Below are 23,995 nucleotides of genomic sequence, written 5' to 3' on the forward strand. Positions count from 1 at the left end.
CTCTCTTCATAGCTGAAATGCTCCAGCCCAGGCAACATCCTGGTGAATCTCCTCTGCACCCTCTCCAGTACAATCACATCCTTCCTATAATGTGGCAACCAGCACTGTACACAGTACTCCAGCTGTGGCCTAACTAGTACTTTATACATCATAACTTCCCTGATCTTATATTCTATGCCTCGGCTAATAAAGGCAAGTATTCCATATGCCTTCCTAACCATCTTATCTATCTGTGCTGCTGCCTTCAGTAATCTATGGACAAGTACACCAAGATCCCTCTGATCCTCTGTACTTCCCATCTATTGAATATTCCCTTGCCTTGTTAGTCCTCCCAAAATACATCACCTCACACTTCTCAGGATTAAATTCCATTTGCCACTGCTCCGCCCATCTTACCAGACCATCTATATTGTCCTGTAATCTAAGGCTTTCCTCCTCACTAATTTTCGTGTCATCTGCGAACTTACTCCTATATTCACATCTAAATCATTAATGTACTCTACAAACAGTAAGGGCCCCAGCACTGATCCCTGTGGTACACCACTGGTCATAGGCTTCCAATCGCAAAAACAACCCTCAACCATCACCTTCTGCCTCCTGCCACTATGCCAATTTTGGATCCAATTTGCCAAATTGCCCTGGATCCCTTGGGCTCTTACCTTCTTAACCAATCTCCAATGCAGGACCTTATCAAAAGCCTTGCTGAAGTCCATGTAGACTATATCAACTGCTTTACCCTCATCTACACATCTAGTCACCTCCTTGAAAAATTCAATCAAATTTGTTAGACATGATCTCATGCTGACAAAGCTATGCTGACTATATTTGATTAATCCCTGCCTCTCTATAAGTGGAGATTAATCCTGTCCCTCAGAATTTGTTCCAATAGTTTCCCTACTACTGATGTTAGACTCACTGGTCTGTAATTACCTGGTTAATCCCTGCTACCCTTCTTGAATAATGGTACCGCATTCGCTGTCCTCCAATCCTCTGGCACCTCTCCTGTGGCCGAGAGGATTTGAAAATTTGTGTCACAGCCCCTGTTATCTCCTCCCTTGCCTCACGTAACAGCCTGGGATACATCTTATCTGGGCCTGGGGATTTATCCACTTTTAAGCCCGCTAAGAACGCTCATACTTCCTCCCTTTCAATGCTAATATGTTCAAGTATATCACAATCCCCCTCCCTGATCTCTACACCTGCATCGTCCTTCTGCATAGTGAACACAGGTGAAAAGTAATCATTTAAAACCTCATCTACGTCCTCCGGCTCCACACACAGATTGCCACTTTGGTCCTGAATGGGCGCTACTCTTTCCCTGGTTATCCTCTTGCCCTTAATATACTTATAAAACGCCTTGGGGTTTTCCTTTATCTTGCCCACCAGTGTTTTCTCATGCCCCCTTTTCGCTCTCCTAATTACTTTTTTAAGTACCCCTGACACATTCTACACTCCTCGAGCGCCTCTGCTGTTTTCAGTGCTCTGAATCTGCCATAAGCCTCCTTTTTTTTCCTTATCCAATCCTCTATATCCCTTGACATCCAGGGTTACCTGGACTTGTTGGTCCTACCTTTCATCTTTACGGGAACATGTTGGCCCTGAACTCTCACTATTTCCTTTTTGAATGACTCCGACTGGTCTGATGTAGACTTTCCTGCAAGTAGCTGCTCCCAGTCCACTTTGGCCAGATCCTGTTTTATCATATTGAAATCTGCCTTCCCCCAATTCAGTATCTTTATTTCCAGTCCATCTTTGTCCTTTTCCATAACTACCTTAAATCTTACAGAGTTATGGTCACTTTCCCCGAAATGCTCCCCCACTGACACCTCTACCACTTGTCCGGCTTCATTCCCTAGGATTAGATCCAGTACTGCCACTTCTCTTGTAGGACTTTCTATGTGCTGGTTCAGAAAGCTCTCCTGTATGCACTTTAAGAATTCAGCCCTCCTTAACCCGATACACTAAGACTATCCCAGTTAATATTGGGGAAGTTGAAATCCCCTACTATTATTACCCTATTATTTTTGAACCTCTCTGAGATTTGCCTACATATCTGCTCCTCTAAATCTCCCTGACTATTTGGAGGCCTGTTGTACACTCCCAGCCAAGTGATTGCCCCCTTTTTGTTTTTAAGTTCTACCCATATGGTTTCATTTGAGGAACCTTCTAAGATATCTTCCCTCCTTACTGCAGTAATTGATTCCTTGATCAATTTTGGAATGCCACCTCCTCTTTTACACCACCCCTCACCACGTCACACCTGAAGATTCTATACCCTGGAATACTGAGCTGCCAGTCTTGCCCTTCCCTCAACCATGTCACTGTGATAGCAATAATATCATATTCCCACGTGTTAATCAACACCCTCAATTTATCTGCCTTACTTGTAAGACTCCTTGTGTTAAAATAGATTAAATCCAGCCTTGTAATATTCGCTTGTACCTTAACAGGTCTATATTTGCTCTGCCTTCTATATTTCTCTTCTATATTTGACTGTGCATCACCCCTTACTGTACCTCCACTCTGTATCCCATCCCCCTGTTCCTTTAATAAACAACAAAATTATCAGTTTATCATCAAACAAGTCTTAACCAGTAACAAAGCAAAGCATAAATACACAGATCAAATTATAGAAGTTCCCTACTTAACTTAGCCCCTCATACACACATACATTGATTAACCGAAAAACGAGATTTTTTTCTTTAGAGTTCTCGTACAAAAAAAGTATACCTTGGCCAAAATACTTGCTAATTCTTGAAGGAAAAAGAGTAGATATGAAAAGATGTCAAAAGTCCTTTTCTGGTTTGGTGTCCCGAATGCATATAAATGGCTGTCACTGGGATCTTCCTTGAACAGTTCTTGTCAGGTGATGTTGAAGATCATTTTCCAGGGAAAATGCAGTAATAGGGGTTTCAGGCAGTTTCATACACATGCTTCTCAGCTTCTCAAGAGATGGAAAACTGGCAGGCTTTTTCAAAGAGCTGGAACAGACTGAGCTGAGGTTTTGCTCCCTTGACGAGTTTTCTCCAACTATCTTTTCAAGCCGTTGTCCATATCCCAACTCACTCTCCAAAATGAAACCGAAAACAATGTTGCAAGAGTCAAGCCACCTGACCCCTATAAATCTTGACCTGACACTTCTTTGTAAACATCTTTCCCCAAGTCAAAAACAACCCCGGTTGGGTAATTAATTAAAGACCGGTGCCTTCCAGTAACTGGCCTTCCAGAGAGGTGTGGCATTGGTTCTTTCACTGCTGTGCCTTTTCTGGGGCTCCGTACAGGGGTCAGACATTTCTTGTGTCCACTTGGAGACAGCCATGCACTTTGAGGGATGAATTGACTGGCTGAGGCAGCCTGAACTGATGGAGGATGAAGGAGTCATGGTCACTGCCAGGAAAGCAAGCGCACACATAGAGGAAGCTCTTGTTGTGGTCGAAAAGCAGTTGGACGTTGAGGGAGTGGAAGCCATTCCTGTTGATTGATCTCACTGGCCTGGTCGCTGGGTGCCTTGATGGCCACATGAGCGCAAGCAATTTTGCCCTACACCTGGGGGAATCCATTGATGGAGGCTGAACCCAAAGTCCTTTGTGCCAGCGCACGCACAGCTGTGTCAAAGTGTGTGTATTCCCTGTCCTCCTGAAAAGAGTAACTGTGACCTGCCTGATGGCCTAATGAGATGCTGACTACGAGATCCCACCTAGGTCCACAGTTGATCCCTGCAATCACCCAGTTGTATAGATGTTCAGGGTGACAGAGACCTGATGGCTGCATGTAGGGGACAGCCATGGGGGCTCTCAGGCCTCAGATCATTGTGGATCAGAGTACACAGGATTGAGATCATCTGCCTTGATAGGCGCAGCCTCCTATGGCACTGGCAATCTGTCATTTGCAGATAGCCAAATCTTGGGCTACAGACCTGAGATCTTGGGTCGTGCCTTCGTCCCCTTGTAGCCCATCCCCACTGTCCTTCTGTGGTCTCCTTCTGGTCAGGAGGTTGCATCTGCTGCAGCTCATTCTGGCTGCTCTGTCCATTGTCAGAGTAGCCTGTTCCCATCTGAATTCCCTCACCTGGGCGTTATATGTTCACCAGGCTTTCCACCTTCCCTACCAACCTCAGCTGCCCCTGTGATGTCAGTGGTCTCACATCCCTCTCCAGTTTCCTGCCACTTACCAATGAGATATTTAACCTTTCCAGCTGCAGCAGTAGATACACTGAGGCACGTCTGAAGCAGGTGAGCTATATTTTCTGCCTGTGCAGTATTTCAATCAACCCTTCCCATAGCCCTCATGGCCCTCCACAATGTTCTCATCTTCAAACACTGTCGGATTGCCCCCATGGGGGCCTTCCCCATTCCCAGTCTTCAAACATTGCTCACTGACAATGACAAGCCTGTTAATGAGCTCTTTAATAAGCTGAACAGGCAACTAAATGGAAGCGTGTGCTCAACCCTTTCCCTCGCTGCTGACCTCCCTTAAAAAATTGCGTGTTCCAGATGCAGCAGCTCACAGTGCTGACCTCCATGAATACGATCTTAAATCGTGCTTGCCTCCATACCTGCACTCAGTGGGCTTTGAAAATCTGGCCCCAAAACTCTGGAGCCATTCAAGAGAGGGTTCGATGCTGCGATAGCAGGCTTGCAAGTTTCAAGAGAAGGAAGCTCAAAATGGGCTGAATGACCTCCCTCATTTGTATTTATTAGTAACACCAGCTTACATTCATATTTCACAATTAGTGTAGAAAATTGTGCCAAGGCACAGAGGAGCATTCAGACAAACATCACCATCAATCCGATAAAGAAGATATTCAGATGGGTGACAAAGAGATGGGTTTTGAGGAGAGTCTTAAAGGAGAGTGAAGTCGAGAGATTTATGGAAGGTATTCCAGAGTTTAGGGCTGAGGCAGCTGAATGTACAGCTGCCAATTGTGTTGTGAAGGGATGAGGAGGAATGCACAAGAAACAAGAGTTGAAGGAAAGCAGAGATCTTGGATCATTGTCAGGCTGGAAGCCTTTCCAGAAATAGGGAGAGTGAGGCCATAGAGGAATTTAAATATGAGGATGAAGATGCACTGGTGTTTGAGAACTAATGTAAGTTTGCAAGCGACAGGTGAGCAGGACTAGGTCTGGGATAGGATGGGAGCAGCAGAGCTTTAAATGAGTAGAAGCTTATAGAGGCTGAAGGCAGTGACCTGATAAAATTGAATCATTATTAAGTCCCATCTGAAACTCAGCAGCCAGCACTGCCCTGTTATTTCAAATAATTCCTCTCTTGTTACCAAGACTATTCAGGCAGTTAATATCTTCCTTTGCCTTGTGAAACAACACTTTAGAACAAAACTTTATTTAGAAATGTATAAAGAGAAAGTCATCAAGGCCTGTTTTTGGGCACGGTGTCACAATCTGTTCAGGCAGGCAGCATGCAGATTTTGTGATGCGTCCTCATCTAAATGATTCAGTGGGCAGCCCAGTGTGAAATGTGCTGCTGACGGGCTGCACACTGAAAATGGAGCCCAGCAGTGTGCGTGGCGAGCATATGTTTCAGCTAGCCTGCATGTCTTAGAGGTAGTCTGACTCTCTTAAAGAGGAGCTGCGCTCATCGTACAGAAGTTGCTGCTGACCCTGTGTAATATTTGGAAAGAAGTAAAAGCACAAAAAAATGGAATAACGGGCAAGAGTGAGGGCTCCCAGATTTTCTGATGCAATACTGGAGGCATTGGTCCAGAAGATGGAAAGGAGGAGAGGCACAATTTCTGCAGAGGGCCAGGAGACAATCAGGCAAATCCTGAGAAGGGAATCAAGGGAATCAGAGCAGGTATCAAAGGAAGTCAATTCCCAGAGTCTTGAAAGCCTAGTAGCTGTGCCACAAGAAGTTAAGTGAACTCATACAGGTAGTTAGTGTCAGGGATTGCATCTTCACATAACAACATGTCTTATGAAGAAAGGTTGAGGGAGCTAGGGCTTTTCTTATTGGAGCGAAGAAGGATGAGAGGTGACTTGATAGAGGTGTACAAGATGATGAGAGGCATAGATAGAGTGGATAGCCAGAGACATTTTCCCAGGGAGGAAAGGGCTATCACCAGGGGGCATAATTTTAAGGTAATTGGAGGAAGGTTTAGGGGAGATGTCAGAGGTAGGTTCTTTACACAGAGAGTGTTGGGTGCATGGAATGCACTGCCAGTGGTGGTAGTAGAAGCAGATACATTAGGGACATTTAGGCGACTCTTGGATAGGTACATGAATGATAGTATAATGAAGGGCATGTCGGTAGTTTGATCTTAGAGTAGGTTAAAGGGTCGGCACAACATCGTGGGCCGAAGGGCATGTACTGTGCTGTACTGTTCTATGTTCTATGTTCTATCACCTACCCACTCCTCCACAAATCTCTCATGCTACTCATTGCACCACACCTTGATCACTCACCCATCAGAAATCTCTAGCAGTCGGGATTCATGCATAACATTCAGATACTCCACGTACCAATGCTGCCAACCTCACACCCCACTCTTGCTGCTTCTGCATACCTCCAGCTATTGAGCGACAGCAGCCACAGCAGCCAAACACATTGCAACACAACCACCCTCTCATTCATAAGGTTTGTGAGCTGCAGGCACAAATCATCACATGGGACTATGATGTACAATAACAGATTAGGCTCAAAGAAGGGAAGGATTAGAAACTTAATATTCCTGGCTGGAAGATATTCGGGAAAGTTAGGGAAGGGGGAAAAAGAGATGGGTGGCAGTATTGATCAAAGAAACTACCCATTTGGTTAACATAAAAAAAAATAGAGGATTAGAATAGGTAGGTGCTTGATGGCCAGCACAGACATGATGGGCCGAAGGGCCTGTTTCTGTGCTGTATGACTCTATGCTCTATGAGGAGCTATTACGCTACTGAGTGTATACTATAGTGCACCACATAGTAAGACAGAGATACAGGAGAAGATTTACAGGTAAATTACAGATAAATGCAAGAACTGCACAGTAAGGTTCAATTAACCTAATATTGACTGGACTATTAACAGTATAAAGGGCACAGAGAGGGAGGAATACCTTAAATGGGTATAACATATCTTTCTTGATCAGTGTATTTCCAGCCCAATGAAAAAGAAAACAGTGCTGAATCTAGTTCTGGGGAATTAAGTGGGCAAATGGAGCATGTTTCAGTGAGGGAGTATTGAGGGAACAGAGTTCATAATATCATCAGGTTTTGAAAAGCTATGGAAAAGGAAATGGTGCAATCAAGCATAAAAATATTTGACTGGAAGAGGGCTTAGTTATGTGAGTTGAAAAGGGATCTGGACCAGGTTGATTGGAATCAAAAATTAATAGGCAAAACAGTATCTGAACAATGAAAGGCCTTCAAAGCGAAGATAGTTTGGATACAGAGTAGACACATTCTTATGAAGGGAAAAGGAAGGACATCACAAGATAGAGTTAAAAAGATAAAGTATGACTAAAAATATCGAAGTTAATATGAATCAGAAAAAGGAGGCTTATGGCAATTGTAAGGTTCATAATATAGTAGAGAACCAAGCTGAATATAGAAAGTATAGAGGAAATCTAAAAAGGGAATAAGATAGACAAAGTGAGGTGATGCGAATAGATAAGTGGTTAACATAAAACGGAACCAAAAAGTTATAAGTATATAAATAGTAAAAGAGTAAAGGAAGGGTTGGGCTGAATAGGAGCCAAAAAGAGGTCTTCTTATGGAGGCAGAGGGCACATTGAGGTACGAAATGAATACTTTGCATCCGTCTTCATGAGGGAAGCAAATGCAGCCAATATTGCAGTAAAGGTGGAGGCAGTAGCGATATTGGATAAGTAGATAAAGAGGAAGTACTTAAAAGGTTGACAATCCTTTAAGTAATAAGGTCACCTGTCTGGATGGGATGCATCCTAGGTTACTGAGGGAAGTAAGGGGGGAAATGGCCCTGGGCACAATCCTCCAATCCTTGTTGGATATGGGGTTGGTACCAGATGCTGGAAGTTTGCAAGTATTAGACCCTTGTTTACAAAACGGGGAAAGGGATAAAGCTGGCAACTAAAGACCAGTCAGCCTAACATCAGTCATGGAAAAATTTGAGACTATAATCTGAGACAAAATTAATTGGCATTTGTAAAAATATGGGCTAATAAATGAAAGTCAGCACAAATATGTTAAAGGCAAATCATGTTTGACTAACTTGACTGAGTTATATGTTAAAGTAATGAAGGGGACTGATGAGGTTAAAGCAATTGATGTCAAGCATCAGCAGTTTCAAAGATATTTGACAAAGTAACACGCAATAGACTTGTTAGCAAAATTAAAGGAACAGTAGCAGCATTCTAAGTTAATATCATTCAAACATAGAATATGTACAAACTCAAGGAACAACAAAGGAGAAACGTTATACAAGACAAACAGCAACAAGTTAAAAAAAAAGTTACTTTTCAGCTGACAGGTGCAGCAGCTTTCGAAATGCTTGTCGCTTGATAATCAAGATGAACAGCTAAAAGTGTGAATACATGACTATTACTTCCGTTCAGTCCTTGTAAACTGAAGATGATTGCTCTATTTGTGAAGATGGAGGTTCTGGCCAGAAAGGGCCATGAACAATATGGCTTTTAAGCCACATTACCATTTAGATAATTTGGGCAATCAGGTAAACTTTGGTAGCTTGTAATACATTCAATAATGCAGCCAAGTACTACAAAATGGGATTAGAATAGTTAGGTGTTTGATGGCCAGCAAAGACACGATGGGCCTGTTTCTGTGCTGTATAACTCTACGGCTCTATGACTCAAAAGGTTCAAATTGGCTAAGGGACAGAAGGCAGAGAGTAGGGTGAATGGTTGTTTTGCAGACTGGAGGGAAATATACACTGGTGTTCCAAGGGGTCAATATTAGGACCACTGCTCTTTTTGACATATATTGATGACCTGGACTTGGGTATAAATGGCATAATTTCAAAGTTTGTAGGTGATAGGAAACTCAGAAATGCAATAAACAATAAGGAGGTAAGTAACAAACTTCAGGAGGACATAGAGTGGTAAGATGAAATTTATTGCAGGGAAGTGTGAAGTGGTACATTTTGGTAGCAGCAATGAGGTGAGGCAACATAAGCTAAATGTACAATTTTAAATAGGCTGCAAGAACAGAAAGGTGTTTATGTACACAAATCTGTGAAGGTGGCAGGGAAGTTGAGAAGCCTGTTAAATAATATGAGTTATTCTTTGTTTTAGGAATATAGTACAAAAGCCAAAGTTATAGTAAACCTTTATAAAATGCAGGTTAGGTCAACATTGAATCCAGACCCCACGAAGTCTCATGGCATCAGGTCAAAAATGGGCAAGGAAACCTCCTGCTGATTACCACCTACCACTGACCTCAGTTGATGAATCAGTGGTTCTCCATGATGAACACCAATTGGAAGAAACGCTGAGGGTAGCAAAGGTATAAAATATACTCTGGGTGGGGGAATCCAATGTCCATCACCAAGAGTGGCTTGGTAGCATCAAGCTGGCCATGTCCTAAAGGACATATCTGCTAGACTGGGTCTGCGGCAGGTGGTGAGGGAACCAACAAGAGGGAAAAATCTACTTGACCTCGTCCTCACCAATCTACCTGTTGCAGATGCATCTGTCCATGACAGTATTGGTAGGGGTGACTACCGCACAGTCTTTGTGGAGACAAAGTCCCATCTTCACTTTGAGGGTACCCACCATTGTGTTGTGTGGCAGTATCCCCATGCTAAATGGGATAGATTTCAAAAAGATCCAGCAACGCAAAACTGGGCATCCATGAGGCACTGTGGGCCATCAGCAGCAGCGGAATTGTATTCAACCACAATCTGTAACCTTATGGCCAAGCATATCCCTCACTCGACCATTACCATCAAGCCAGGGAACCAACCCTGGTTCAACGAAGAGTGTAGGACGGCATGCCAAGAGCAGCACCAGGCATAACTAAAAATGAGGTGCCAACCTGGTGAAGCTACAACCAAGGACAACGTGCATGCCAAACAATGGAAACAGCATGTGATAGATAGGGCTATGCAATCCCACAACCAACAGATCAGATCTAAGCTCTGCAATCCTGCTACATCCGGTCGTGAATGGTGGTGGACAATTTAAACAACTGACAGGAGGATGTGGTTCCACAAATATCCCCATCCTCAATGATGCGGGAGCCCAGCACATCAGTGCAAAAGACAAGGCTTAAGCATTTGCAACAATCGTCGGCCAGAAGTGCCAAGTGGATGATCCATCTCGGCCTCCTCCTGAAGTTCCCAGCATCACAGATGTCAGTCTTCAGCCAATTCGATTCACTCCACGTGATATCAAGAAACAGCTGAGGGCACTGAATACTGCAAAGACAATGGGCCCTGACAACATTCCAGCAATATTACTGAAGACTTGTGCTCCAGAATGTGCCACACCTCTTGCCAAGTTTTTCCAGTACAGATACCACACTGGCATCTACCCAACAATGCGGAAAATTGCCCAGCAGTGTCCTGTGCACAAAAAGCAGGACAAGTCCAACCCGGCCAATTACCGCAAGATCAGTCTACTCCCGATCATCAGCAATGTGATGGAAGGGGTCATCAGCTGTGCTATCAAGCAGCGCTTCTCAACAATAACCTGCTCACTGATGCTCAGTTTGGGTTCCGTCAGTGCCTCTCAGCTCCTGTCCTCATTACAGCCTTTGTCCAAAGATGGACAAAAGAGCTGAACTCCAGAGGTCAGGTGAGAGTGGCTGCCCTTGACATCAAGGTAGCATTTGACCGAGTATGGCATCAAGAAGCCCTGGAAAAACTGGAGTCAATAGGAACCGGGGGAACACTCTCCTCTGGTTGGAGTCATACCTAGCACAAAGGAAGATGGTTGTGATTGTTGGAGGTCATCTCAGCTCCAGGACGTCACTGCAGGAGTTTCTCAGGGTAGTGTCCTAGGCCTAACCATCTTCAGCTTGACCTTCCCACCATCATAAGGTCAGAAGTGGGGATGTTCGCTGATGATTGCACAATGGTTCAGCGCCATTCAGATACTGAAGCAGCCCATGTCCATATGCAGCAAGACCTGGACAGCATCCAGGCTTGGGCGGGTAAATGGCAAATATCATTTGCGACAGACAAGTGCCAGGCAATGACCAACTACAACAAGAGAAAATCTAACCATCTCCCCTTGATGTTCAATGACATTACGATCGCTGAATCCCCCACTATCAATATCCTGGGGGTCACCATTGATCAGAAACTGTACTGGACCAGCCACATAAATACCGTGGCTACAAGAGCAAGTCAGAGGCTGGACATTCTGCAGCAAGTAACTCACCTCCTGTCTCCCCAATGCCTGCCCACCATCTACAAAGCACAAGTCAGGAGTGTGATGGAATACTCTCCACTTGCCTGGATGGGTGCAGCTCTAACAACACTCAAAAGATCGACATCATCCAGGACAAAGCAGCCCACTTGTTTGGCACCCCATCTACAAACATTCACTCCCTCCACCACTGATGCACAGTGGCAGCAGTGTGTACCATCTGCAAGATGCACTGCAGCAACTCACCAAGGCTCCTTCGACAGCAACTTCCAATCCATGACCTCTTCCACCTAGAAGGACAAGGGCAGCAGATGCATGGGAACACCACCTCCTGCAAGTTCCATTCCAAGCCACATACCATTCTGACTTGGAACTATATCACCGTTCCTTCACTGTCGCTGGGTCAAAATACTGGAACTCCCTTCCTAACAGCACTGTGGAAGTACCTACCTCACATGGACTGCAGCGGTTTAAGAAGGCAGCTCACCACCACCTTCTCAAGGGCAGTTAGGGATGGGTAATAAATGCTGGCCTAGCCAGTGGCGCACACATCCCAGGAATTAATTTGAAAAAAGCTGGAGTATTAAGTTCAATTCCGGGCTTTAGGAAGGACGTCAATGCCTTGGCTAGGGTGCATAAGAGATTGAATGGAATGGCACCTGGGATAAGGAACTTCAATTATGTGGAGCTACTGCAGAGTCTGAAGTTGTTCTCCTTAGAGCAGAGAAGATTAAGGGAAGATTTGATAGAGGTGTTCAATCATGAACGGTTTAGCTGGAATAAATAAGGCAAAACTGTTTCCAAAGTCAGAATGGTCTGTAAACAGAGGGCACAGATTTTTGGGGATTGGCAAAAGAACCAGAGGCAAAATGAGGAAACATTTTTTTAAATAACGTGTTGTTGTAATCTAGAATTCACAGCTTGAAAGGGCAGTGAAAGCAGGCTTGATAGTAACTTTCAAAGGAGAATTGGATACATTTTTGAAGGGGAAAACAAAATCTAGGTCTGTGGGAAAAGAGTAGTGGAGTGGGATTAATTGCATAGAGCCAGCATGGGCATGGTAGGCTGAATGGCCTCCGCTTTGCTGTATCATTCCATGATTCTGTAAATCTATATGTGATAAGGAAGTAAAATTTTACTTTTGTCCTGTGGGGACTGAATTGCGGCTGAAGACTGATTCACTTAATAACTCCCAGTACTACACCAGTACCTATGTCCCCCTCCATATTATGTGTCATTAATCCACAACTTATTTTTCACTTTCAGATGCACCCAAACATATAGCCATTCAAGGAGGTAATAGATCACAATTGGATATCAAAGAGGGTGATAAGGTCTCTTTGACGTGCACCAGTAACAGTTACCCTGAAGCTACATACACATGGTACAAGAGGGAGGAAGACAGAAGCCAAACAGAATCTTTTAATTTCACAGGAGCCACTCTGACCTTCCACAATATTTCAAGAAGAGATTCTGGGTTCTACAACTGCGCAGCAACAAATTACTTGGGAAAGGAGACCTCGGAGGCTTTAGAGATCCGTGTCCAATGTGAGAAATCATTTGTATTTCGTGACAAGTTCAACAGTGCTGCCACTGAACATGTTGACCCTTCCCTTCCTCAAATCTCATCTACCCACCCTCCCCAAAACCATGTCTACCCATCCTCCCCAAATCACCTCACCCTGCCCTTCCCCACACACTCTGATGGTTTAGTTCATTACTGAAGCTGAGAATGAGAGAGAGAGAGGAAGATTGGGATGGTAACCCTTGACAAAACGTTAATGATTCTCCATTATATCTCATTAAACAACAATCCATTTCCTACTTTCAGATGTATATCTAGTCTATTCCTATTGATCCATTGTTTGAACTCATGTACCCTGGTCCCCCACAGTCCATCAAATTGGAATAATCTATCAATAGATGTGCTACCCGGCCCTTTCATTATTTTATCGACTCAGTCAGGTCACCTCTAAACCTTGAGCATCAATGTTGCTCCCCAATCCTCTTCTCACACAACATCCACACATGTGTATTACATAATGACTGTTGTGGTGTTTCTGGCTAATTTTTTCACTTCTCTCATCGAGATGCTCAGTGATTATTTAGAATGGCTTTATCATGAGGTGTTTTCGAGTGACTTTTAGCTAGAGCTGTTTCTGACTTTATAGTATGGCATTCTCAGAAGGGATCAGGGCATTTAGAAAAAATCAAGGTAATCAGGCAGAGTCAACATGGTTTTATGAAAGGAAAATCATGTTTAACCAATTCTTTGAGGGAATTACATGTGCTGTGGATAAAGGGGAACCAGTGGATGTATTGTACTTAGATTTCCAGAAGGCATTTGATAAGATGCCACATCAAAGGTTATTGCAGAAAATAAAAGCTCTTGGGTAACATATTGGCATGGATAGAAGATTGGTTAGCTAACAGAAAACAGAGAGTATGTATAAATGGATAATTTTCTGGTTGGCAAGATGTAACGAGTGGTGTGCCACAGGGATCAGTGCTGGGGCCTCAACTTATTACAATTTATATAAATTACTTAGATGAAGAGACCGAAGGTATGGTTGCTAAATTTGCTGATGACACAAAGATAGGTATGAGAAGGAGATATTAAGATGGGCAACTAAAAGAACATAAGAACATAAGAACTAGGAGCAGGAGTAGGCAATTCAGCCCCTCAAGCCTGCTCCGCCATTCAATACGATCACGGCTGATCTCACCTCGGCCTCAACTCCACTTTCCTGCCTGTTCTCCATAACCCTTCAACCCTTTACTAATTAAAAATCTGCCTATCTCCTCCTTAAATTTACCGGCATCCATCGCACTCTGGGGTAGTGAATTCCACAGACTCACGACCCTTCGAGAGAAGTAATTTCTCCTCATCTCTGTTTAAATCTGCTACCCCTTATCCTAAAACTATGACCTCCCATTCTAGATTGCCCCACCAGAGGAAACATCCTCTCTAAATCTACTTTGTCAATCCCCTTAATCATCTTATATATCTCAATTAGATCTCCTCTCATTCTTCTAAACTCTGGAGAGTAAACTGCTCAATCTCTCTTCATAAGACAAACCCCTCATCTCTGGAATCAATCTAGTGAACCTCCTCTGAACTGCTTCCAATGCAACTACATCCCTCCTCAAGTAAGGGGACCAAAACTGTACGCAATACTCCAGGTGTGGTCTCACTAATGCCTTGTACAGTTGCAGGAACACTTCCCTACTTTTATACTCTATTCCTTTAGAAATAAATGCCAAAATTCCATTTGCCTTCCTTATTACCTGCTGCACCTACATACTAGTTTTCTGCGATTCATGCACGAGGACACCCAGATTCCTCTGCACCAAGGTACTCTGACGTTTCTCTCCATTTAGATAATAACTTGCCTTTCTATTCTTCCGACCAAAATGGATAACCTCACACATATCCACGTTAAACTCCATCTACCAAATCTTGGCCCATTCACCTAACCTATCCATATCCATTTGTAAATTTCTTATTTCGTTATTGCAACTTACCATCCCACCTATTTTAGTGTCATCTGCAAATTTGACTATAGTACCTTCTATTCCTGCATCCAAGTCATTAATATAGATTGCAAATAATTGAGGCCTGAGGACTGAACCCTGTGGCACCTCACTAGGTACATCTTGCCAACCAGTAAAAGACCCATTTATCCCGACTCTCTGTTTTCCCAATTTTAACTCCCTAGTCACATCCTCCAAGGGACCAACATTCACCTTAGCTACTCTCTTCCCTTTTATATACTTATAGAAGCTTTTGCTATCCGTTTTTATATTTTGTGCTAGTTTTCTTTCATAATTTACCTTGGCTCTTTTTATTACTTTTTTAGTAACCCTTTGTTGATCTTTAAAAGTTTCCCAATCTTCCAGCCTGCCGCTGGCCTTTGCAATATGGTTTGCCTTAGTTTTTGTCTTTACGTTATCCTTAACTTCCTTGCTTAGCTATGGATGTTTTTTTCCCCTCTTGCAATCTTTCTTCCTCTCTGGAATATATTTTGGTTAAGAGGAATTGAATATCTCCTTAAACATCTGCCACTGCTCATCAACTGTCCTACCGTGTAGTCTTCCTGCCCAGTCCACTAGGGCAAAATCTGTCCTCATGTCTATGTAATTACATTTGTTTAACTCTAGAACGTTAGTGTTGGGACTCCAGTTTCTCACCCTCAAACTGAATTTGAAATTCTAGACTGCTGTGATCACTCTTCCCTAGAGGATCCTTAACTATGAGATCATTAATTAATCCCACCTCATTACATAATATAAAATCTAGAATAGCCTGCTCCCTGGTTGGTTCCACAACATATTGCTCCAAAAAACAATCTCTAATACAGTCAATGAACTCTGCCTCGAGGCTACCCTTGCCAATTTGATTAATCCAGTCAATATGCATATTAATATCACCCATGATTATTACTGTAACTTTCTTACAAGCCCCCAGTTTTTCTTGGTTTATCCAGTCCCCAACAGCGGAACTACTGTTTGGGGACCTATAGATTACTCCCACCAGGGATTACTTTCCCTTGCTATTTTTTATTTCTACCCAGACTGACTCTACTTCATGATCTCCAGTGCCTATATCATTTCTCACTACAGCACTCATCTCTTCCTTTACTAACAACGCTACACAATCACCTTTTCCTTCCTGCCTATCCTTCCGAAATACTGAGTACCCTTGGATATTCAATTCCCAAACCTGGTTTCCCTGAAACCACATCTCAGTAATCGACACTAAATCATACCCATTCGTCTCTATTTGCGCTGTTAACTCATTTATTTTATTCCGAATGCTTTGTGGATTCAGATACAAAGCCTTTAAGATTGTTCTAGTATCAAATTTCCCTACACTTGTACGATTCCTTGGTGCAATATGACGTTCACATGTTCTGTCCCTATCTTTTATTTTCTGGTAACAATCAGCCTCATCGCTAACCTGCACTCCTACCTTCTCCTTTAACTTTGACGTCCTAATTTTCCATGCAAATGAACCCTTCCCCCCCCACCTCAAATATTTAGTTTAAAGCCCTATCTACAGCCCTAGTTTTGCGATTCGCCAGGACTCTGGTCCCAGCATGATTCAGGTCGAGCCCATCCCATCAGAACAGCTCCCTCCTTCCCCAGTACTGGTGCCAATGCCCCATGAATTCAAACCCATTTCTCCCACACCAATCTTTGAGCCACGCATTTAACTCTTTATTCTTATTGACCCTGTTCCAATTAGCTCGTGGCTCAGGTAGTAATCCAGTGATTATTACCTTTTTGGTTCTGCTTTTTAATTTAGCCCCTCGCTGCTCATATTCCCTTAGCGTTGGTACCTATGTGGACCACGATAACTGGATCTTTCCCCTCCCACCCCTAGTTCATCTGCAGCCCAGATGAGATATCCTGAACCCTGGCACCAGTTAGGCAACATAGCCTTTGGGACTCTTGATCCTGGCCACAGAGAACCATGTCTATGCCCCTAACTATACTATCCCCGATTACGACTATATTTCTCTTTTCTCCACCCACTTGAATGGCTCCCTGTACCACGGTGCTGTGGTCAGTTTGCTCATCCTCCCTACAGACCCTGCTCTCATCCACACAGGGAGCAAGAATCTCGAACCTGTCGGACAAGTTCAAGGGCTGAAGCTCCTGCAACACGACCTCCTGGATCCCTCTACCTGCCTCACTCAAAGTCACACCCTCCTGTCCCTGACCACTGGCCGAATTCAAGGTAGTTAATCTAAGGAGTGTGACTGTCTCCTGAAACACAGCGTCCAGGTAACTCTCCCCCTCCCTGATGTGTCGCAGTGTCCGAAGCTCAGACTCCAGCTCATCAACTCTGAGCAGGAGTTCCTCGAGCAGCCAACACTTGCTACAGATGTGGTCACTCAGAACCACAATGGGGTCCACCAGCTCCCACATCATGCAGGTACAATAGATCGTCTGGCCCTGCATCTCTATTTTATTTAATTAGATTTTAATTTGTTTTTTTAATTTCCGACTGGTCTTTAGTTTTTAATCTGTAAAATATTTCTCCTATTCACCTTTAATCTGAAATCAACTTAGAATAGATAATTCAAATTAGCAGTTACTTACCAACCAATGAACTTACGGTTTGCCTGTGATGTCACTCTTTGTTTTTTTTCTCTCTCTGTTTTTACTCCCTTAAAATACCCTCTCTGCTCTGCTCCCGCTGTGTTTTCTCTCTCTCTCTCTCTCTCTGGTCTCCGACTCTGTTCCTTTTGGCATGCTTTTTAAAGCTCTGCTCCGCTGTGTTTTCTCTCTCTCTCTCTCTGGTCTCCGACTCTGTTCCTTTTGGCGTGTTTTTTAAAGCTCAGCTCCGCTGTGTTTTCTCTCTCCCTCTCTCTCTGGTCTCCGACTCTATTCCTTTTGGCATGCTTTTTAAAGCTCTGCTCCGCTGTGTTTTCTCTCTCTCTCTCTCTCTCTCTCTGGTCTCCGACTCTGTTCCTTTTGGCGTGCTTTTTAAAGCTCTGCTCCGCTGTGTTTTCTCTCTCTCTTTCTGTGATCTCTGACTCTGACCAAAAGCTTTGTCAAAGGGATGGGTTTTGAGGAGTCTTAAAAGAGTGAGATGGAAAGGTTTATGGAAGGTATTCCAGAGCATTAGAGCCTAAGCAGCTGAATGTACAGCTGCCAATTTTGGGGTGAAAGGAAGTGGGTGGAATGCACAAGAAACAAGAGTTGGAGGAAAGTGGAGATTTCGAAGCAGTCTAGAGCTGGATGATGTTCTGGGAATAGGTTGATGTGAGTCTATTCAGGGATTTGAATGTGCAGGTGAGGACTTTAAATTTGGGGCACTGGGTGACCAGGAACCAATGTATTTCAGTGAGTGCAGGGATGATCGATGAACAGGACTGGGCCCAGAAATGGATACAGGCAACAGAGTTTTAGATAAGCTGAGGGAAATGGAAGTTGAAGGATGGTGGGTGACCTGATAAAACTGGAACTTTATTAAGTCTCATCTGAGACTCAGCAACTCAGCAGCCAACATTATTCAAATAATTCCTCTCTCGTCACCAAGATTATTCATACAGTTTTCACCTCGCTTTGCATCGTGAGCCAATACTTTAGCCAAAGACTTTTTTTGGAGACAGTTCTACAGGTGCCATTATAAATGCCAGTTCCCCACTGACAGGCTGATCAGCTTTACCTGGGCATTCCTAGAATTTAATCTTGCAACATTTTCATGAGAAGATTGCTGCTGCATTTTTTAAAAGAGGATGCAAGAGAGTTGGGCAGGTGCATGGGGTGTTGGTTCAGAAGGGAATTTCACCACCGTGTGCTCTAGGCAGCTACCGCTGGTGCAGGAAAGACAATTTGGAAATGTCAGAGTCTAGAGAGTCAGAGGAGCAAAGAGGTCGGGATGGCAATGGTGGAGGGGATTGGGGTGGGGAAGTCAACCTTGAAGAGAGAGACGATGCCAGAATTAATAGTGATAATAATGTGAGTATAACCAACACAGTTTAAAATGAGATGAGATTGTTGTGCCCCACTCAATTTTCAAAAATGTCTTAGAATTCTAAACTCACACAAACAAGAGTTAGAAGCAAAATATGTGTTGGGTTCCTGAGGCTTCCCCTCCCTATCCTGCACATCCAAACCAAAAAGAGTTTCCAGGAGCATCGAATAACCCATAGGTAGGCAAGGCTATCAACCTTAACCAATAGGCAGCCGCAGATAGCAACTCCAGCCAATGGGCAGGTGAGGCTAGCAATCCCAGCCAATAGGCAGGCAAGGATGGAAACCCAGCCAATGGGCAGGAAAGGTTGGAAGCCTAGCCAACAGGTAAACAAGGACAGCAACCCCAACCATAAAGGCAGAAATGGTCAAATAGTCTGCTGACACTCACTGTCTAGACTCGCAGATAAAAATTGGATAAAGTTTTGGAAGACTGCCAATTCCCATGAAACTGGGGACCAATGAGCCTTGCTCCCTTAAATGAGAGGGAAGGGAAGTAAAGGAGAGAAATCTGTGATTTACTGCAGTTCAACTTCTTCCTACAGACAAACCTGCTGAAGTAAACATCAGCCGAGTTGGGATGAGCTTTCATTGTACGGCCATAGCCAATCCTCTGGCACAGATTACATGGAACTACACGAGCAATGCCAAGCCAGTGATCAACGGCAACAGGACCAATAGCACACTGACTCTGCAAACAATGTCAAACATTTGTGTTTCGTGTCAAGCTCAGAATAAATATGGACATATAAGTTCCGAGAAACAGTGTTTCAAGACATCACAGAGTGAGTATACATAATTAGAATGATTTATTAGTATGAAAAATGAAAGGAAGGAAAAATCTATGAACAAAATCCAAATTACAGCCAGACAAAACACCTGGAATAATTTTGTCACAACACATCACTGCTAATGAATTTATAGTAGTGTTCCTTAGTCAGTTGATGAATGTGCTAGTGTATTTTTATAAATGAGATAGCAGCAGAGTTGGGAGGGAACAATGTACTCTACATCATCCCTGTGCCCCTATCCCAGAGGCTGTAATTATACTGTGACAGTTGCAATAGTAAAATTGAACGGCAGATGCTGATGTAACAATTTATAATGGTGAATGTCAACACAAAATTATGACCAAAGGTTGTGAGGTGTTTAAAACTATGAAGAGATGGGATAGGGTAGATAAAAAAACAAATGGTTTCCAGTGGCTGAGGGATTCAGAACAAGGGAACATAGGAACATATGAACAGGAGTACACCATTTAGTCTCTTAAGCGTGATCTGCTATTCGACTAGAACATTGCTGATTGTTACGACCAGGTGAGAAAGGTGTCTAGGGGTCACTCTCAGCCTTCACCTGATCTTATTGTAACAGGGTTTATTTTAAACACACCGTGTTTTGAGCTCCCCCTTTGTGAATCCTTGTTCACCGCTTTCCATTTATAAGGCAAAGAAACCAACACACCAAGTTTTCTCAGGTTTAACGAAGAAATGTGAAATTCTATTAAACCTAAACTTAAACTCTAATTCAGTTAATGCCTATGGATACATGACGCGCCCACGCTAGCATGCACACGTGATGCACATATGCAAATAGGGACAGAAAAGAGCAGAAGAAAAATAAAGTGAAAAAGCTTGAGGCAATCTCCGAAGGGTGTTTGTTACTGTGCTTCAAGCTCACCTTAGAGTCCTTTTGTAGGTTGATCTTGCTTTTCATTGGGGCCCAGTATTCTTCTTAAACCTTGTTCACTGTAGGAGACGTTTCTCTCTTGAGGTTCCTGTATCTTCAGTGGATTTCAGTTCTGTAAGAAAGAGATGGGAGCAGGCAGAAGAGAGGTCTTGTCAACTCAGGAGCAAACAGCTTTCTGACAGTTCAAAACTCTGTGGCAAGTTCAAATTAAAAAAAAACTCAGGTGGCCCAGCAGGTTAGTCATGTGACTAGCTGGTGTGACCACGTCTGTTTGTGTATTCAGCCATCTTAACAGTCAACCTGGAATGCTAGCTCCTCCACCTTCAATGTCTGGGAATCAAAAGTCCATTGGCCATTGAATTTTAAGCAATGTCTGTAAATATGCAAATGTCTTTCCAGTCAAGTGTCTGGTGGTTTTTTCTTTACTCCAGTAACAGTTTAAAATCAATGTTCATGTGTCGAAATTAATATGCCTCATTTTTGGCAGGTGAGGCCTGAATGACACCACCACACCCAGGGGAATGAAATGTGATTTGAGAAGTGCATTTTATTAAAAGGTCAAGCGAAAATTCTAGGATACAGAAAGAAAAACCAAGCATTTCTCTCATTCATTTCCATCCATTCATAAATCTTAAAGCTTATTAAAATTGTCTTTTCTGGGTGCCAGTGCTGCTTTAATTTCCTCTTTTTGGCATCCCAGTACCCATGTGCTTCTTTGGGGAAGTTTTTCTTCAGTTTGCCCATTTCCATGACTGCTCAGGGTCTTTGTTCCTTTTGAGGTCATTTTTTTTTTCAGGAGAGTGGACAGGTCTATCCTGAAATCCCTTTCAGCGCTTTGCTGAGTCGTGCAAAGGCTTTTGACATCAGAGGATGGGTGGTTCCCTTTTCCATGACTGTGATTCTCTGTTAATCTCCCCTTTGTTCTCTGGGACATTCCTGCCTGCAGATATGTGTGCAGACCCTACTGCACTCCCCTGTGGCACTTTGGCTAGGTGAGGCATCAGCCTCATGGTTTCTCTTACCCCTAGAGGTCTTTCTTTGTCTCTGCACATTCCTTTAAATGCTGTTAGCAAATCTGGTAGGGTGCTTCTAGAGTCTGCGTTTACATAGGAGGATGTGGGGCCTAACTTTTCAAATTTTTCGGGGTTGGCTTATCGGACAGTAGGGCTTTTCATCCGGGATTTCTCACGAGCTTCCTTTAACCTGCCCTCTTGGTCACTTTATCCCCTACCCTGTCTAAACTTTTGCCAGCCTTGTGCCTGCCTGTCCCCTTTTGTTCTCAGTAGGGGTCCCTTACAGTTCACCAGCCCTCTGCTGGAGGGTCCTCCTAACACCAGTACAGGACTTAGGGGTGCAGGTTTCACTATAGGTTGGGGTTTCCCCTCAACCTGGCACATGTGGCAACTCCTACAGTACTCCAACACATCTTTGTGCAGTTTTGGCCAGTCAAATTGCTGTATTATGCTGGCTTTGGTCTTTTGTATACCAGCATGTACAGCTACTGTAGTCTCGTGGGCCCTTCTTAATATTTCTCTCCGGTACCTCTTTGGCACCACTAACTGGTGAACTGCTGTCCACTCCTTGCTCTCAGGTCTGTGAGAAGAACTTAATTTCCTCATCAGTACCTCATTCTTTAAATAGTAGCAATCAGGGACTCCCTCTGCTTCACTTTCAGACTGGGCAGCCTGTGCTAATTCTCGCAATACTGGGTCAGCTCGCTCAGCCTCAGCTAGGGTAAATCAGTTTAATTCACTGAGCGGGTGTGCCTGATTAACCCTAACAGTTTTACCTTTAGTTTCCAGCAGTCAGCTTTTAAATGCCCTGATTTATTACAATGGAAGCACACAGGTCTCCGGGTCTCACTCTTGCTCATAGCACCTTCCTTCTTGGCTGGAAGAGGGCCCCCTGTGTCTCCTGCTTTCCTGTCTCTCCCAGGACTGCCTGGATGGAGATCACCTTCCCACCTTTTGTCCTTTTCGGATTAGTGAGGGCGATTAGGAAAGGTTTTCCCCTGGGAAACCGACTTATATATTGAAGCAAACTCATCGGCCAGAATGGCCGCTTGCCAGGCTCTCTGAACCCGCTGCTCCTCTACATGGGTCTTTATTGAGAGTGGGTGAGAGTTTATAAATTACTCTAACAGAACTACTTCCTTGAGATTCTCATAGCTGAGCTGTACTTTAAGAGCCCTCAGCCACTGGTCAACAGCCAGCTGCTTACTTCTTTCAAACTCCAGAAGTTTGAATAGCTTGTTTTTTGAGCATTCTAAACATTTGGCGATAGACTTCAGGTACTAATTCACATGTCCCGAGTATAGCATTTTTGGTCAGTTCATAATTTGATGAACTCTCATCTGTCAATAAGGAATAAACATCATGGGCTTTTCCAGTTAGCTTGCTTTGTATACAAAGGGACCAGGTCTCAGCTGGCCATTTTAGCTGCCTTGCCAGTTCCTCAAAAGACTCAAAAAATTCCTCCACATCTTCCTCATTGAATTTTGGAATTAGTTGAGCAAGTTTTAGCAATTTTGTACCCAGCCCTGAATTATGCTCCTCCATATTGGCCATACTTTCACTGGGGTTACTCTGTCACCCCCTAGTTAACTCAAACCACTTCAACTCTCTTTCTTCACATTCTTTCCGGAATATTCTTTCTCTCTCTCTCTCTCCTGTCACTCCCTCGTTCCTTCTCCTGTCTTTCAGTCTCTCTGGTCTCTCTCTCTCTTGTTCCATCTTTTGTCTTTCTCTCTCACTCTCCTGCCTTTCATTTTCTTCACGTTCCTCTGGAAGGTCCTCTCTTTCACCCTCTCCTGCCTCTCTCACTCTCTTTCTCTTTCCTCAAATTCGGGTTTCCTCTGTTCCAACTGTATCTTTGCTAGCAGTACCCTGTCGGAGTCTGTTTCTAACCCTGCTTCTGCTTCTTCAGATTCAAGGGAAAAATGGTTGGCCATTAGCTTTAGGAGTTCAGACTTCCTAGCCTTGCCACATAAAGTGATCCCACACTGCTCAGCCATTTTCCTCAACTGCTCCATAAACAGCACTTTTATCTTATCCCAAATTACTTCACCCTGGCTTGGAGAGCTATTAGCTTCAGTTGCAGACATGTTAGTATTCAAGCATACACAACCACAAGAAAACCTGTCTTGAAAACTTGTTCTTTTTTGATTGGGAACAATTTGGATTCCCACTTCCAATTTCTCTCATTTGTCTGTGGTTCATTTCCGGATGCTCGCACCCAAATTTCTATTATGACCAGATGAGAAAGGTGTCTAGGTGTCCCTCTCAGCCATCACCTTGTCTTGCTGTAACAGGGTTTAATTTTAAAAACATCATGTTTTAGCTCCTCCTTTGTTCACCATTTTCCAATCAAAAGGCAAAGAATCAGCACAACTATGTTTCCTCAAGTTTAAAGAAGAAAAGTGAAATTTTAACTTAAAACTTAAACTTGAACTCTAATTCGGTTAATGCCTATGGATACATAACGCGCCCACACTAGCATTCACACGCGACACTCACATGC

The 23,995-nt window shown here is 43.5% G+C and overlaps 1 protein-coding gene across 6 annotated transcripts in view; it reads left to right on the forward strand.

Moving 5' to 3' along the window:
* LOC137375791 (sialic acid-binding Ig-like lectin 14) overlaps positions 1–23,995 on the forward strand; it is a 122,883-nt gene that overhangs the window by 55,483 nt on the left and 43,405 nt on the right. For 5 of the 6 annotated variants that reach the window (XR_010976059.1, XM_068043251.1, XM_068043248.1 and 2 more), the window contains exons 6-7: positions 12,569–12,850; positions 19,336–19,575. Coding sequence is in view for 5 of the 6 variants with exons in the window: in XM_068043251.1 (XP_067899352.1) it covers positions 12,569–12,850; positions 19,336–19,575 (522 nt within the window). In the remaining variant the exon portion in view is untranslated. The remainder of the gene's footprint in view (positions 1–12,568; positions 12,851–19,335; positions 19,576–23,995) is intronic. The other variant, XM_068043253.1, reaches the window with a different exon arrangement.

This window comes from Heterodontus francisci, chromosome 12 (genome assembly GCF_036365525.1).
Source record: "Heterodontus francisci isolate sHetFra1 chromosome 12, sHetFra1.hap1, whole genome shotgun sequence".
NCBI classification, from domain to species: Eukaryota; Metazoa; Chordata; class Chondrichthyes; order Heterodontiformes; family Heterodontidae; genus Heterodontus; species Heterodontus francisci.